The sequence below is a fragment of the Oncorhynchus kisutch genome, linkage group LG3, assembly GCF_002021735.2.
Source record: "Oncorhynchus kisutch isolate 150728-3 linkage group LG3, Okis_V2, whole genome shotgun sequence".
NCBI lineage: Eukaryota > Metazoa > Chordata > Actinopteri > Salmoniformes > Salmonidae > Oncorhynchus > Oncorhynchus kisutch.
Window position 1 is genome coordinate 23,543,321 of NC_034176.2, and position 15,220 is coordinate 23,558,540.

Below are 15,220 nucleotides of genomic sequence, written 5' to 3' on the forward strand. Positions count from 1 at the left end.
CAATAGCCCCCCGACACATAAACTACTGCAGGCTGAGACAGGAGGGGTGAGGAGACACTGTGGCCCCATCCGATGATAGCCCCGGACAGGGCCAAACAGGAAGGATATAACCCCACCCACTTTGCCAAAGCACAGCCCCCACACCACTAGAGGGATATCTTCAACCACCAACTTACCATCCTGAGACAAGGCTGAGTATAGCCCACAAAGATCTCCGCCACGGCACAACCCAAGAGGGGGCGCCAACCCAGACAGGAAGATCACATCAGTGACTCAACCCACTGAAGTGACGGCATGAAAGAGCACCAGTAAGCCAGTGACTCAGTCCCTGTAATAGGGTTAGAGGCAGAGAATCCCAGTGGAAAGAGGGGAACCGGCCAGGCAGAGACAGCAAGGGCTCACCGTCACACTCCTGGGCCAGACTACACTCAATCATATGACCCACTGAAGAGATGAGTCTTCAGTAAAGACTTAAAGGTTGAGACCGTTTAAGTTCCTTGCTCAGAACATGAGAACATATGAAAGCTAGTGGTTCAATATTCCCAGTTCTTCAATATTCCCAGTTAAGTTTTAGGTTGTAGTTATTATAGGAATTATGACGGTCAACTATTTCTCATTACAACATTACTATTTCATATACCTTTGACTATTGGATGTTCTTATAGGCTCTTTAGTATTGCCATTCTAATCTCGGGAGTTGATAGGCTTGAAGTCATAAACAGCGCTGTGCTTCAAGCATTGCTAAGAGCTGCTGGAAAACGCAGTAAAGTGCTGTTTGAATGAATGCTTACGAGCATTCAGTCAAACCATATCAAATCAGACTTAATTATAATATAATAAACACACAGAAATACTAGCCATTAATATGGTAAAATCCGGAAACCTATCATTTCAAAAAGAAACGTTTATTCATTCAGTGAGATAAGGAACCGTTCTGTATTTTATCGAACGGGAGGCAACCCTAAGTCTAAATATTGCTGTTACATTGCACAAAATTCAATGTTATGTCATAATTATGTAGCATACTTACCTTGTCTCCTTGCAGCCACAAGGACCTTTTGACACTGCACTCGCGTAACAGGTAGTCAGCCTGCCACGCAGTTTCCTCGTGGATTGCAATGTAATCGGCCATAATCGGTGTCCAAAAAGGCTGATTACTGATTTTTATGAAAACTTGAAATTGGCCCTAACAAGTGAAGGAAGAAGCATAGGGAAAATGGGTGAAGGAAGGGTGGGTTTCTAGAGATAAGATGGAGAGTTTCAAAGTGTCTGAAGTTGAGGGACCATTGACCCTGGGGCATAAATGGCATAATGGGGAGCTAGAGAGATGGTTGGCCATAGAATAAACATAAAATGGGGTGCTGGTGTGCTTCGGCACCCATTTTAGATCTGTCACAAATATCCGGCCCGAGTCAAGTCATACTGGAGGTCTCAGAGTGTGTCCCAATGACGTCATTCCATCTCAGTTGCAGCATTCAAATCGTGGTCATCGTGTGTCTGTGAATCACAACATTAAAGATAATGAGTGATCACAGCAGTTCCACAAATTGAACAATAGACATAACAACTTAACATTACCCTGAATTGTGAATTTCTCTGCCCTCCACAAATGTTGTGCCTCTTGTCGAGGTCAGTAGTGCCTTCATTATACTTTGCCTGGTTGGAAAGATAAAAGAAAATCTCCTCGAGTGATGCCATTGAAGTGTAAACTACATACAAACAGAAAGCTACAATAACAGTTAGCTAGCTAACATTAGCACAAAAAAAACAGTCTAGCTACCTAGCTGACTAAGCAGGCTGAGGTAAATACAGTAGGTACTGTGTATAGCAACGTCAATTTAAAAACAGCTTAAATTATAATTATTTATTTTCATCAAAGTAGTACTGGGCCTTTAATAGTCCTGTATTCATCTTTTTATTTTATTTTTATTTGACCTTTATTTAACTAGGCAAGTCAGTTAAGAACAAAGTCTTATTTTCAATGGCGGCCTATGTCCTACTTGATATAGCCGGCAAAAATAAACTTAAGAATGGGAAGCATAGAAAAAGTGCACATAGAACAGATCTACTTCTTCTTAGACTTGCTTTTAATGAGAATGACAGATCTATAATTCACATTTATGTGAATTTAGTCAGGTCGCCCAAAAAGTTGCATACTGCAGCTTTAATAGTACCCATGTTATGCTATCAGTTTGTGAGTGTTTGATATGGGGGTATATGAAGAAGTCGACTTTGTTAGACTTACTGCTCGAACACTTCATGCTGTCTTTAAAATGTTGAGTCATGGGTAAACATTTTTATGTGGAGTGTCTGAAAGTGGGCGTTGCGAAAGTAGTGGGTGGATCAACAGACGTTGGAATGTGGAAAGCGAATCAGCTAATTGGGCAGATTTGTTGACACCGTTTTGCGTGGCTGATTGCGTGGACAACTAGATAAACCGGTGTAGCATTTTAGCTAAGCCTAACCCATAGAGATAGATAGAGGACTCATCTTCATCAATTCAAGTGGCTTTATTGTCATGGGAAACATGTGTTACATTTGCCAGTAGCAAGTGAGGTAGATAATATACAAAAGCGAAATAAACAATAATAACGTTATTATAACGTCACAACATTAGCCCTTATAACGTCTGTGACCTCATGGGCAGCGCCATTGAGGCTACAACCTATAGGAATCCCCACCCAGTTGACTACTACTTTAAAATGTCTGAAGCATGCTGGAAGCCCTCAATGGTGCTGCCCCATGCAAAAACAGCCTTTTGGCCACTAGAGGCCTCTCTCATTCCATGGCTTAACTAGAGTTAACTAGAGTTTCCTAAATGTAACCTCATTCTCCTAACCTGACACATTAATTCTCCTAACCTGACACATTAGTTCTCCTAACCTGCTGCGTTAGTTCTCCTAAAGTGCCACATTAATTGAGTCCCACAGTATGAGTCATAATACCCATAAAACCTAGCGGTCAAACACAGAAATGGTTCCATGTTAATCACTCTCGGACAAGGTGACTTTTATCAATATATAACACCCCCCCCCCCCAAATAAAATAAATAAATATAATTGACAATGTGGCTGTCATGCAGAACAACAAATTCCTGTCTGAAGCTTCACGTTACTCACCAGGGTTATGATGATCTAGATGAGACTGCCAAATCGAGGTTACATTAGCTGTCTATTTGTCTAGCCTTTTTAAATGCATGAGTAATTCATAAAAACGAGTTGAGCTTTCTTTGACTTTTATAAACCACCAGTCTAGCTTGCTAGGTAACTAGCTAGATAAGCTAGAGCTAGGTGTTCTTGATAATGTTTGTGGGTAGCCTATTTCTAGTACTGCTTGACTTGTAGCTGCCCTAGCTAGCTGTATGATTTTAGTCTCTCTTTTTGAGCGGTTTCAGAGATGGACTGATTAGCATCCTCTTGAGTCAACCATGTGCTTACACCAACAAACATATTGATATGTTTGTTGTTACCCTCTGGACAGCAGATCATCAGTATAGCTCGTAGGCAAGGTTATGTAATCTTATTTAGTCCAACCTACTATGGTGTGTTGGGAAAATATTGATATGTTTGTTGTTACCCTCTGGACAGCAGATCATCAGTATAGCTCGTAGGCAAGGTTATGTAATCTTATTTAGTCTAACCTACTATGGTGTGTTTTAAATGAATTGGTATGCATTTAAAAGCAGCTGTGAACCAGAAGACTGTAGCCAAGACAACACTGGTCCACACCCGCCATGTCTGTCGGGTAGTACTGTATGTGCCTTTAGGTTCCTTTCTATGTGTAGGCTATTGTACTAGTCTGTGTGGTACAGTCTTTGTCTCAACTTTGAATTCAATCTAAGCCTTAGATTGTTAACTTCCTCCATTTTGTACTTAAAGACATTCAAGCAGCTCTTTGTTGAGCAAGTTTCCAATGGTCCCAGTACTGGTTGATGTGCAGGGCTAAGTGACGACACACGCTCAAATGGACCTACAGCTGGGGTAAGATTATTCCATCATTCACACACAGTAGACATAGTGTAAACTACCATGTTGTCAACAAAATGCTGTCCTCAATGCTTAAGCAGTCAACTTCTGTTAGATTACTTGAAGGATTTAGCTATGTACTACCATTTTTTAACAACCATTTCCATCTAACTAGTTGGTCATATACATGTTGCTAACTATACATGTAGTTATACAGTATGTCTGTCATATTGAGGTATCTAGCTATAAGTAAACCCTGACCAATCAAATGGATAGGTGTAAGCAATTATCGTAATTCCAACTGCCCTTAACTAGGTGTCTTTGCTAGACACAGGGAGGGGGGAGAGGAAGAAAGTGAGAAAGAAAGGATGAGAGTGAGTGAGAGAGAGGTGGGAAGTAAGTGGAAGACTGACAGAGAGAGATGGAGACAGAGAGAAAGACAGCAGTGCAAATTTACTTGGACTTCAGTATTTCAACAACTCTTCTCTTCCAATTTGTTAGGCAATAACATGTACCTACAGTGAATGGCCAGCAACACAGGAGGGTGATTTTCATGAAGGAAAGGGAGGCCGTTCTGACCGAGATGCATGCTGGCCATTTCGGAGTGTAAAGCATGTTTGCCAAAATCAACCTTCTGCCAATGATGTGGACAGCTGGGCAAGTGAGAAACTTTTATAAATTATATTATATCTGAAATTATTATGATTTCAATTTATGTCATATCAGAGAGCACCTAATGTTTCAATTTGTCACTTTCATGCTTAAAGGTCCGTCTAGCCTGCCAGAAGTTTGAGGGTGGCTGTGGCGCCGGATTTGAAATGTATGAAAGTTGTTTCACAATGGCTCATGATCGGTAAATGTCACAATTAAAATTTTGCACTGATAAGTTGTTTTGCAATGGTTGCTTTATTTGACCACAGCAGAGTTCAATATTATAGAATCTGTCTATGCCACCTTCAAGGTGCTGATGGCCATCATCATCCTCCAGGTTTGGATGAACGAACCAACCAGACCGCCATGGGAAGAGGTCAATAAAGATTCAAGGTGAATTCGGCCCGTTTTGCTATTTTGTTAAGTATTTATCAGTCATATTTATTTGATTTATTTTTTATCTTTATTTAACTAGGCAAGTCAGTTAAGAACAAATTCTTATTTTCAATAACGGCCTAGGAACAGTGGGTTAACTGCCTGTTCAGGGGCAGAACGGCAGATCGGGGGTTTGAACTTGCAACCTTCCGGTTACTAGTCCAACGCTCTAACCACTAGGCTATGCTGCCGCCCCTCAATATTGCTTGGGGATAGAATCTGTTCAAGAGCTTGTTGGTGTCAGATTTTATGTACTGGTACCTCTTGCCGTGCAACATTTTTATAAACTCAGCATTACTACCTTCAAATCTATAGCTGTACCATTGAGAGCATATTGACTGGCTGCATCACTGCTTCGTATGGTAATAGCACCGAACTCGATCACATGGCACTACAGAGTGTTGTGAGGACAGCCCAGTACATCACTGGGGCCGAGCTCCCTGCCATCCAGGACCTCTATATCAGGCGGTGTGAAAAGAAGGCCCAGAAAATCGCCAAAAGGCTTGGGTGGTTGAAGTCTTTTGGCGATTTTCTGGGCCTTCTTTTCACACCGCCTGATGTAGAGGTCCTGGATGGCAGGGAGCTCGGCCCCAGTGATGAACAGTGGGTTAACTGTTTTTTTAAACTTAATATAATACATCAATAAAATCAATTTAGCCTCAAATAAATAATGAAACATGGAGCAATGACAGTCCTTTTTCGCGAATGCGCACCGCACCGATTATATGCAACGCAGGACACGCTAGATAAACTAGTAATATCATCAACCATGTGTAGTTATAACTAGTGATTATGATTGATTGATTATTTTTTATAAGATAAGTTTAATGATAGCTAGCAACTTACCTTGGCTTCTTACTGCATTTGTGTAACAGGCAGGCTCCTCGTGAGGCAGGTGGTTAGAGCGTTGGACTAGTTAACAGTAAGGTTGCAAGATTGAATCCCTGAGCTGACAAGGTAAAAATCTGTTGTTCTGCCCCTGAACAAGACAGTTAATCCACCGTTCCTAGGCCGTCATTGAAAATAAGAATGTGTTCTTAACTGACTTGCCTCGTTAAATAAAGTTGTAAAAAATAGTATATATCTGCAAAATCGGCGTCCAAAGATACCGATTTCCGATTGTTATGAGAACTTGAAATCGGCCCGAATGAATCGGCCATTCCGATTAATCGTTTGACCTCTAGTTAAGACCACCCAGATGGTTAGGTCATGGTCAGTTGATCATGGTTGGAGATAAGTGAACATGCAAGTTGTAGCTAGCTAATAAAGAGCTACGTTAAGAAATATCCTGTAGTACTGCATTTTATTATTATTTTGTAGAAAGTGTGCCAAACAAGACACCATGGACAAGAAAGTGTCAGCAACTCAGCACAGATGCACAGAATTTGCTAGTTGTTGGTTTCTGATGATAGTGGTCCAGGTGGAGTTTTTCTGCACCACGTTTTTCACACCAACTGTCAGAAGTTGTAAAGCCTAGCGAGACAAGGTCGTTATTTTGATCTGGTACTCTTTCGGCTGAGAGAGGAAACCCCCACCTGTAACTTGAAAACAAGAGGAACAGATACATAAGAAACAAGATAACGCTACGGGGGTCACATTGTAAAGGACTTTACTCCTTTAAGAACCGCTTTTGGTTAATGCAACAACAAAATGACACTGACACATCACCCATAGTCTCACAAATTTAATCAATTGCATTTCAATAAAGGAAAACCCAAAACAATTTCCCAATAAACATATGTGATAATATACACTATTTACATCTTTACAAATTTATTTATTTCTTACAAAACACAACACTGATAAGTTAATATATTCAAGCATTTTCTGAAGTGCACAGAACCACATACACGTTGGGGTATATAAAAAATATATTTTGCCTCACAACATTAAAGACAATGTTTAATTTTGCAAAGGGTTATTGCAAAAGTTATGTAGTTAAGACATCCGATCCACTTCCTTCACATATCAATAATAAAAGTTGACATGTTGCCCACCAAGAGATAAATGCAGCTTCATAGACTTGAGGACATTAGAGACAACATGGAGATGGGGTTATGTATGGTGCAACTTAAGGTAAAATGTGATGGTGTGTACAATACTGGCTTGTGTCATCTTTATCTGTAGGAGAGAGCAATGAATGGAGAGTGTAATAGGTGGACTCCATTGTGCTCACAAGACACCTCCACTCCCCCCCTGTCACAATTCAGGGCCAGAGCCAGGCCCAGCTCCATGGCCATCAGCAGGGGGCCCACCCCCTCCCCTAACAGATCAGCATTGGTGTCCTGCAGAGACCATGGAGCTACTGGCCTTTCTCGTGGACCCCCGCTTGAAAGCTCCCCCACTTTCCGCATGTCAACCAGACTTGGCTCCCCTCTGACACCACCAGCTGCCTCCTGAAGACCTTGGAATAGGAACAGCAGATCCACTCGAAGCTCCAGGACATTCTCCCTTGACCCAAAACTGTATCTGTGGAATAAAAGGTTAAGACAGGACCCACAGTACTTTAGCCTAAGAATTACAACTTTCAGTTTCCATAGATATGGAATAAAGTTATATAAAAAGTTGAGGTATGACAGCTAAGTGAGTGTGTCATCATGTCAACCAGGACTCTTACCGTGTGGGAAGCTTGCGTTTTGCCATGTATGGAAGAACAGGCTCTATGTTCAGGTGTTGAGGATTCAACACATAGAGATGAATCTCAGCTCTCATGACTGTCACTGACAGAACATCCTGACTGAGAAGGAACTCCAAATCTGTATCTAGGGTGGGAAAAGATCAACAAAATACTGTAAGGCCTAAATGAAATAAGCACTACTGAGAATGTGAGAGTGGCCCCATTCCTGAGTAGAATAATTTATATATTCTATAAAACTAAGTCTACGGGCACTTTAAAATTGAGATTCTCTACAGTAGGCCTAGATACAAATTTAGTCCAAGAGTAGGCTTAATAAATTGCTAAGAAGCTACTTCAAATGACTGGATTTAGATTCTTACCTCCACTGATACTGCCCTGAATCCCTTTGACGCCTCTGCAATGAAAACCTAACTGGCAGCAATGATAGACGCGTCTGACAAAATGAAATAGTGGTTGCTCAGGAAAGACTGTGCGCCGTAAACCTCCTTGGGCCATTGAACGCACCCGGAGACGATGTAGCAGTGCCAATTCCATCGGGTACGCGCTGGTTTCCATCCAAGGAGCTGACAACATTGCGCAATGTTGCCGCTGCGTCTCATCGCTCTCACGTCGCCATCGTCTCAAGATATCGGTGGGTAAAGTATTGGGACCATCCTGAAAAGCGGAGGACTTTGACAGTATCTCCTGCACCGCGCGACACTGTACTCCAATGAAATTAGTAGACACAGTTAAGACAATGAAGGCAATCCAAGAGCATGTGGTAGAAGCCATGGTGATGGGTCCGTAGTTGGAGAGCTCCACAGTTGTACCAGCTCCGTCCAGTGGTGCGGTGTTTCTGAAAAAGACCGCTTATCTGCGTGGTTTATAGGGTATGCCCCTCCACTGACAATGGGGCATTCTGCCACTTAGAATTTTAATTCTGTTTCTCCACCCCCCTGTTTTGTTCGTGCCCCTAACTACCCATTTGCACCCCACTGACCCATAAAATGAGTTTGCATAATAAGGCACTCCGAAAACACCGACTCCAGTCATTCAAATTCAGCTACCGCGTATCTAATGACCCTAATTACACTATATTTGGACCGTCAAGAAAGGTCTCATTTGATAGTCTCGAAAACCCAACCATAGGCAACAGTGATTATGGCTTAGGGTTGGGTTTTCGAGACTACTTATTTCCAGGACACTAGGAACAGAAACCGATGTTACATTCTATTTTGATATATTTACGCACGTAGACAGTCCAGCTATCTTACATTTCATGAAAACTTACATTTAGGCATTGTTCGTCCCCTTCACCCAAAGCAATATAATTACCATGATAACAGTGTTCGTACTTTAGGGTTTGTAAAGTACTGTGGGCGCCGTATTTATGCTTAGCTTGAGCTGTGTGCCTGTTGCTACAGTACTATCGTCGTTATGGCACTATAGGGACCACGATGGCCCCTGTAGTTTAGAGTGCAATGTGCAGCTCATTTAGACAAGACAAGGTCCATACATCGGTGTTAATTTAGAGTGGATATATTGTAAATAATCATATTTGAATTAATGTATTTGCAATGCTTGGAAGGAAAATGCTTGCCTTTTGACCAAGGCATTTTTTGTGTGTTAAGAATCATCCATTCATTATTTTTGTTGTTGTTACAAACATAGTCAATCTTTGTAAAGAACCTTACGGAATATTATTGGCAAATGATTCATGTGCCCCATTAATCAGAGAGTATCACATTTAGTGTATTCAATGGCTTTTGGCTTGATTTCAGAGGTGGTCAAAATAAACTCTACAATGAAAACCCAAGAGTACACTCTCAAGACAGAATATTACACAAAAAAAACACACAAACAATATGACATGATATCTGTAATTATACCGTATGTAGGAAAAACGTATTGTATATAATTACAGATATCATGTCATATTGTTTGTGTGTTTTTTTTGTGTAATATTCTGTCTTGAGAGTGTACTCTTGGGTTTTCATTGTAGAGTTTATTTTGACCACCTCTGAAATCAAGCCAAAAGCCATTGAATACACTAAATGTGATACTCTCTGATTAATGGGGCACATGAATCATTTGCCAATAATATTCCGTAAGGTTCTTTACAAAGATTGACTATGTTTGTAACAACAACAAAAATAATGAATGGATGATTCTTAACACACAAAAAATGCCTTGGTCAAAAGGCAAGCATTTTCCTTCCAAGCATTGCAAATACATTAATTCAAATATGATTATTTACAATATATCCACTCTAAATTAACACCGATGTATGGACCTTGTCTTGTCATTAGGTACAACATAATATCTATTTTTTTTAAATACATTGTGGGTGGTGGTGAAGGATTCACGGGTAGCTGATTATCTTTATCCAAATGAAAAGGATTACAGTAATTAGGAAACCCGGCAGCCATGATGTCTTCATGATGTTTGTACATTGAATATTTGTTCCACAACATCTCTATAAGCTCACATTTCATGTGGTGTGTTGGTTTGGAATTTCATTATATATTGTGCAAAATGCCTTTGCAGTGTTGACAGAGATCATGGTCCTCTGCACATCAATACAACACAGTATACGACTTGACCAAGGTTCTTGTAAATCATTTAACTTCCTAAAACTCTTTACACAGTGTTTATCTTAGAAAAATGTTCAGTGTAAGTTCATTGTTTGAAATGAATTTAGAGAGAAGCATATTCAGAGAAGTGACTGAGTAGACAGTGGTTCTGGTGGAACTTGTCACAGTTGGTCAGAGCAGGTTAACCCTGTGCTTCAGTAACCTGTGTCGGGCCTTGCTAGGCAGAGAGAAAGCATTGTCCTGGTGGTCGGGAATGCCAGAGTTTCTCACCGCTCCGCCTTGCTGCAGGAAGTACGTCTCCTGGGCCACACTGTGGGTCCCGTACACAGCTGCACCCGCACTCTTGTATTACGTAAGACACATTACAACTCAATGGGAACAGGGATTTATCTTAAGATAATACAAACTGCATAATGATGGCCTGTTCCCCCTCCCCCATCATCTGACTTGAGGAGGAGTAATGCATGTTGAGAGAGCCCCCTGCCAGTCATACTGACCTGACAATAGCCTCCTGCAGAGCTTCAGTGTGAGAGAAATGCGAGTGGAGCAGCGATGTGGCTTTCACAAAAGAACGGTCCTGGGCTCCCCCTGGCCTACCAGACAGGTTGCCTGCAGGGACACAGCATAAGCACTCATTACAAATACCACACAAACATGGATGATCATGAAAGTAAAAGACAGAGGTGGTATATACACTATACAGCATCTTACTAACTTAAATCACCACTAAGTACTACAAATGCCCCAAGATTCCACAATCAGCTAAAACGAATTTTCACAAGGCACCACAGCCCCACAAAATGTCCCAAAACATCCCAATCAGCTACTGCAAAGCACTGAGTTTACTACTCACTCCAGCAGTAAGGTCAACGCTGGGAGATAGAGTTCCACAAATATCATAAGCAACAGACAAATAGAGAGAGGATAAAAGGTCAAAGTCAGATAGGACAGCTAGAAAAAAATAGAGCTATGGAATATACCGTGGTTTGACAACATTTCAGAGAGCTCTGAGAATATTAGAGCCTCACTTGTGAGCATGTTCTGTATACAGTCAGTGTGTAGTGTCCCTGAGGGCCAGAGGCCCTGGAGCAGTAGTCCTCAGATGTGCTTCCAGTCCCTTCAAAGATGCCAGGCTTCTGAGATACTGGGGATAAACCACAGGGTGATAGCTGATTTAATGGTTTGACAAAATATAAAACTGCTGTAATAACATGTAGGGCAATAGTGGAGATATTCTATTTAATTTTCTAACAGTTGAACATGCGGTTGTCCAGACAAGGGAATCTCTTGTGGAACACTCATACATAAACAAACATTCATATCCCTCCCATATTCCCCAACAGTTCCTCACCACTTCCTCTGTGGCTGCAGTGTCGCTGTGGAATTGTCTCTCTACCAGTAGGGCCAGTACCAGCCCTCTCACCCTGTGCTGGTACAGTGCCATGGGGAGCAAAGGGGCATCTGTAGAATTCTCACAGGGCAAGGGGGAGGCGGGGGGCGGGGAACCTGCTGGACTTAACTCCCCTATCATTCCTTCACCCTAAATGCCTTATCTCCCACATTCCCCATCCTCTGACTGCCAGGCTCTCGAGACTTCTCACCACTGAACCTGTGGGCTTTTCTCCTGTGGACTTTTCTCCACCCAGTGCAATACTACCTCCATTCTGTCCATTGACGTGACGTCTGTCGTTGTTTTGTATTGACTTGCCTTCTCCCGCAAGACCTGACTCATTGCTCCCACCCTTTATGTCGTTAAAACTGTGGTCGTACGAACCTCCTGTTTCACCCTCTTCCACCTCATGGGACAGCTTTCCATTGGACAAGGTATGATGAGAGGTCTCTGGAGCGACCTTGATAGGTGAGGGGCTGAGAGGGCCAGGAGTGTCAAATTAAGGACTTGGGCTAAATAGCAACTCATCAGCTATGGATGACCCCGGGAGTGGAGGGTAGTGGAGAGATAGTGGGTGGGGTCCGGGTCAGATGGATCAGTGGTTGGTGTGTCAGATAGGGTTCTTGACAGGAGGCAGGACTTCCTGGGTCACTTTACCTCCCTTGGAGTAGATTGGGATCTGTAGGACAAAGAGTCTCAACAATTTACACTCAGGGTTGCAACCATTCCAAACGTGTCTAACCCTAATCCGTTGATTAGCAACTGCTTGGTAAGGTTAGGGTTAGAGCTAGGGTTAGTAGATAGATAGTTGAACTGTTACTGATAGTCCATCTGTAGATGCTTTACAGACTATCTAAATAAAGTGTTACGAAGGAAAGTGTTTCTACATTGGAGGATGGAGGTGGGTTTCTTCCTGAGGGGGGTGAAGTACCTGGATGCTCTGTACACAGAAGAGGAGCGCAGATACTGTAGTTCAGTGGCGGTCAGGAACACAGTGGTGGCGGTCAGGAACACAGTGGTGGCGGTCAGGAACACAGTGGTGGCGGTCAGGAACACAGTGGTGGCGGTCAGGAACACAGTGGTGGCGGTCAGGAACACAGTGGTGGCGGTCAGGAACACAGTGGTGGAGGTCAGGAACACAGTGGTGGCGGTCAGGAACACAGTGGTGGCGGTCAGGAACACAGTGGTGGCGGTCAGGAACACAGTGGTGGCGGTCAGGAACACAGTGGTGGAGGTCTCTGCGCTAAATAGAGGAGTGCTGCCAGAAGAGCTGGAGGAACTCAGTCCATCGGGTCTCTGGTCCTAAGGCAAAGTATAAGCAAAAATGTATGTCAAGGCCTGTTACTTAAACTGCTGACTTTGTAAACCATTCTAAAGCATAGCTTTTGTATTCAGATAGTGATGCATAATACAACAACACAACTTAGAAGGAACCTCAACAAATTAAGATGATCACAAGATGATTGCTAAAATCTCAAAGGAGAGAAGCACCTAAATTATCAGCCATTGTTATCTGGTTGTACGTTTCAGTTTCAGTTTCATGAACCATGACTTTCACTGTGAGATTATGGGGCATCTGTGTGCTGTCAACCCTGTGGAGCAAAGACTTGTTTTTTGAGACATGTATATACAGTTAGTGTCTGATTCTAATCTGTGGTTAACTATTCCAGTCCTTTGGTGCTGCAAAGGTCAGACAGCTTACCTCCCTGGATAAATAACCAGCTAACACTAGAGGGCAGCGCTGACAGGCCTGCAGAATTAGGGCAGCCGTGGGTAGGAGAAGTGGGTCAATCTGAGAATCAAAATGTCACACATGAAACAAGGAAATAATTGCCAGGCTAGGCCAGAAGTTAATGAACATAAAAGATGAATGAAATAGGTATCGATATATCAACAAACTCCTTATTACTTACATGTGTAGAGTCAATGGTGCTCAAGCAACTGAAGATGTGGTGGGGTTCAATGGAGCCTCCTTGTAAGTGGTAGAGGTACTGTGCCCATCGAACTGCAAAATCTTCCTGACTGTAGATCTAAATGCAAGGCAAATCAGAGGGAGACATATTTAGCATTAGCAAAAAAATAATCCACAATGTGAAATTAAGACTTTTTTAAACTGCATTGTTGGTTAAGCGCTCGTAAGTAAGCATTTCACTAAGGTCTACATCTGTTGTATTCAGCGCATGTGACATACAATTTGATTTGACATGGATATGACAGATTGCTGTACTCAGCTAAGATAAGTGTTAGATATGACTGTACCTGGTAACTCTGGCGGATAGGGCCGTTATAAAAACTAAAGTGATTTATAAGCTGATCGAGGTCACAGATACTGATGTCTGGTATTTCCACTTAACAGCTTAAGGCCTGAGAGAGAGCAGCATGGTGAGTAATGATGACATTTACACAGGGGATGGAGAGACAAAAACATCACTAAACAACACTGTGGCATTTTAACTGGTTTTAGTGGACGAGCATTCTCATTACAATGGTCTATACATCCGAGATGTGGGTGAATGTATCAATAAGACCATTGCACTTTATCTGGAAGCATTTCCTCAATTTGAAGATTTCTTATGGGCCGTCATATAGGTATAGTATCATAAAAACAGGGATCATTCTTGGTACGCAGTTAGTTTCAATAATCTCGCCTAGGGAACACATCTTCTGATGTCCCTACCTCTTCAGGATAGAAGTAGCAGATTCCAGCTCTTGTTGGGTCACCCTCGACCCATCATACAGGAAGTTAATGCATTTCTAAATCACCAAGAAATCAGTGTAAAATTACATAACACCATACCAATACTACTAATAGAAAAGTAGGGACTATAGAATGGCTGACTAAGGACAGAAGCCCAATCAAATACAGGAGAATAGAACCTCAGATCAGGTGACAGTCCCACCCTGAGTTAGGCAGTGATCTCAGCCATAGCTGTCAGTGGGTTGTACTGGTTCGCTCAAAGGCTGCCCACATTTATCCCTCTCCAGCCATACATTTAAGGACAGATTAATAATACGAGTGGATTGTCGAATTTGAGTTAGATCCCAGGTAAAATGCATAGGTAGGCATACTGTTTGTTGATATGCTATGCATTCACTATTGAACCAACTGTTGCCAGCAATTGGAGACTGCTTGATAAAAATAACTGATAAGAATAGCCCAAACGTATTACTGGAAAACATCATTTCACTTTGCAGACTGTGCCATGTCAAGCAAGCTACCAGCTGGCTGACGTTTAGCTTTTCCAACAATCTTGTTCCAAATGAAGTTCACGCACTCTTCCTGTTTTTCAAGGAAACACATTTAAAGTCAACTCAGCAGAAAACTTTTACATTTCATAAACCTTTGCAACAGTTTCAGACAATTTTACAACGGAATTGAAAACAGATTTACTCGCAGGTCGTCAGTTACCACAGCCATGATCATGGCTAAACCCCACCCATTTATACAATCTCTTCATCTCATTTCAAGCCCAACCACACTGCTAACCTTATGCCTCACCTTTGATACAAATGTAATTTGTTTTACATTTTCAGGATAGACAATTTACTTTGTGGCTGTGGTAACTAG

At 42.0% G+C, this 15,220-nt stretch overlaps 1 protein-coding gene and 1 pseudogene across 2 annotated transcripts; both read right to left on the reverse strand.

Moving 5' to 3' along the window:
* Window positions 1-6,729: 6,729 nt before the first annotated feature.
* Window positions 6,730-9,196, reverse strand: LOC116368904 (uncharacterized). 2 transcript variants are annotated; one of them, XM_031819299.1, is made up of 3 exons: window positions 8,049-9,196; window positions 7,669-7,813; window positions 6,730-7,520 (listed from the first exon to the last, which is right to left on the reverse strand). In XM_031819299.1, exons 1-3 carry the CDS (start codon window positions 8,458-8,460, stop codon window positions 7,169-7,171), a joined length of 909 nt encoding a protein of 302 aa, XP_031675159.1. In that variant the 5' UTR covers window positions 8,461-9,196; the 3' UTR covers window positions 6,730-7,168. The 2 variants fall into 2 exon arrangements, with proteins under 2 accessions (XP_031675159.1, XP_031675160.1); XM_031819300.1 differs by having other exon boundaries at window positions 7,669-9,196.
* A 2,240-nt stretch (window positions 9,197-11,436) lies between these two features.
* Window positions 11,437-15,070, reverse strand: LOC109873468 (uncharacterized; annotated as a pseudogene).
* Window positions 15,071-15,220: the final 150 nt, after the last annotated feature.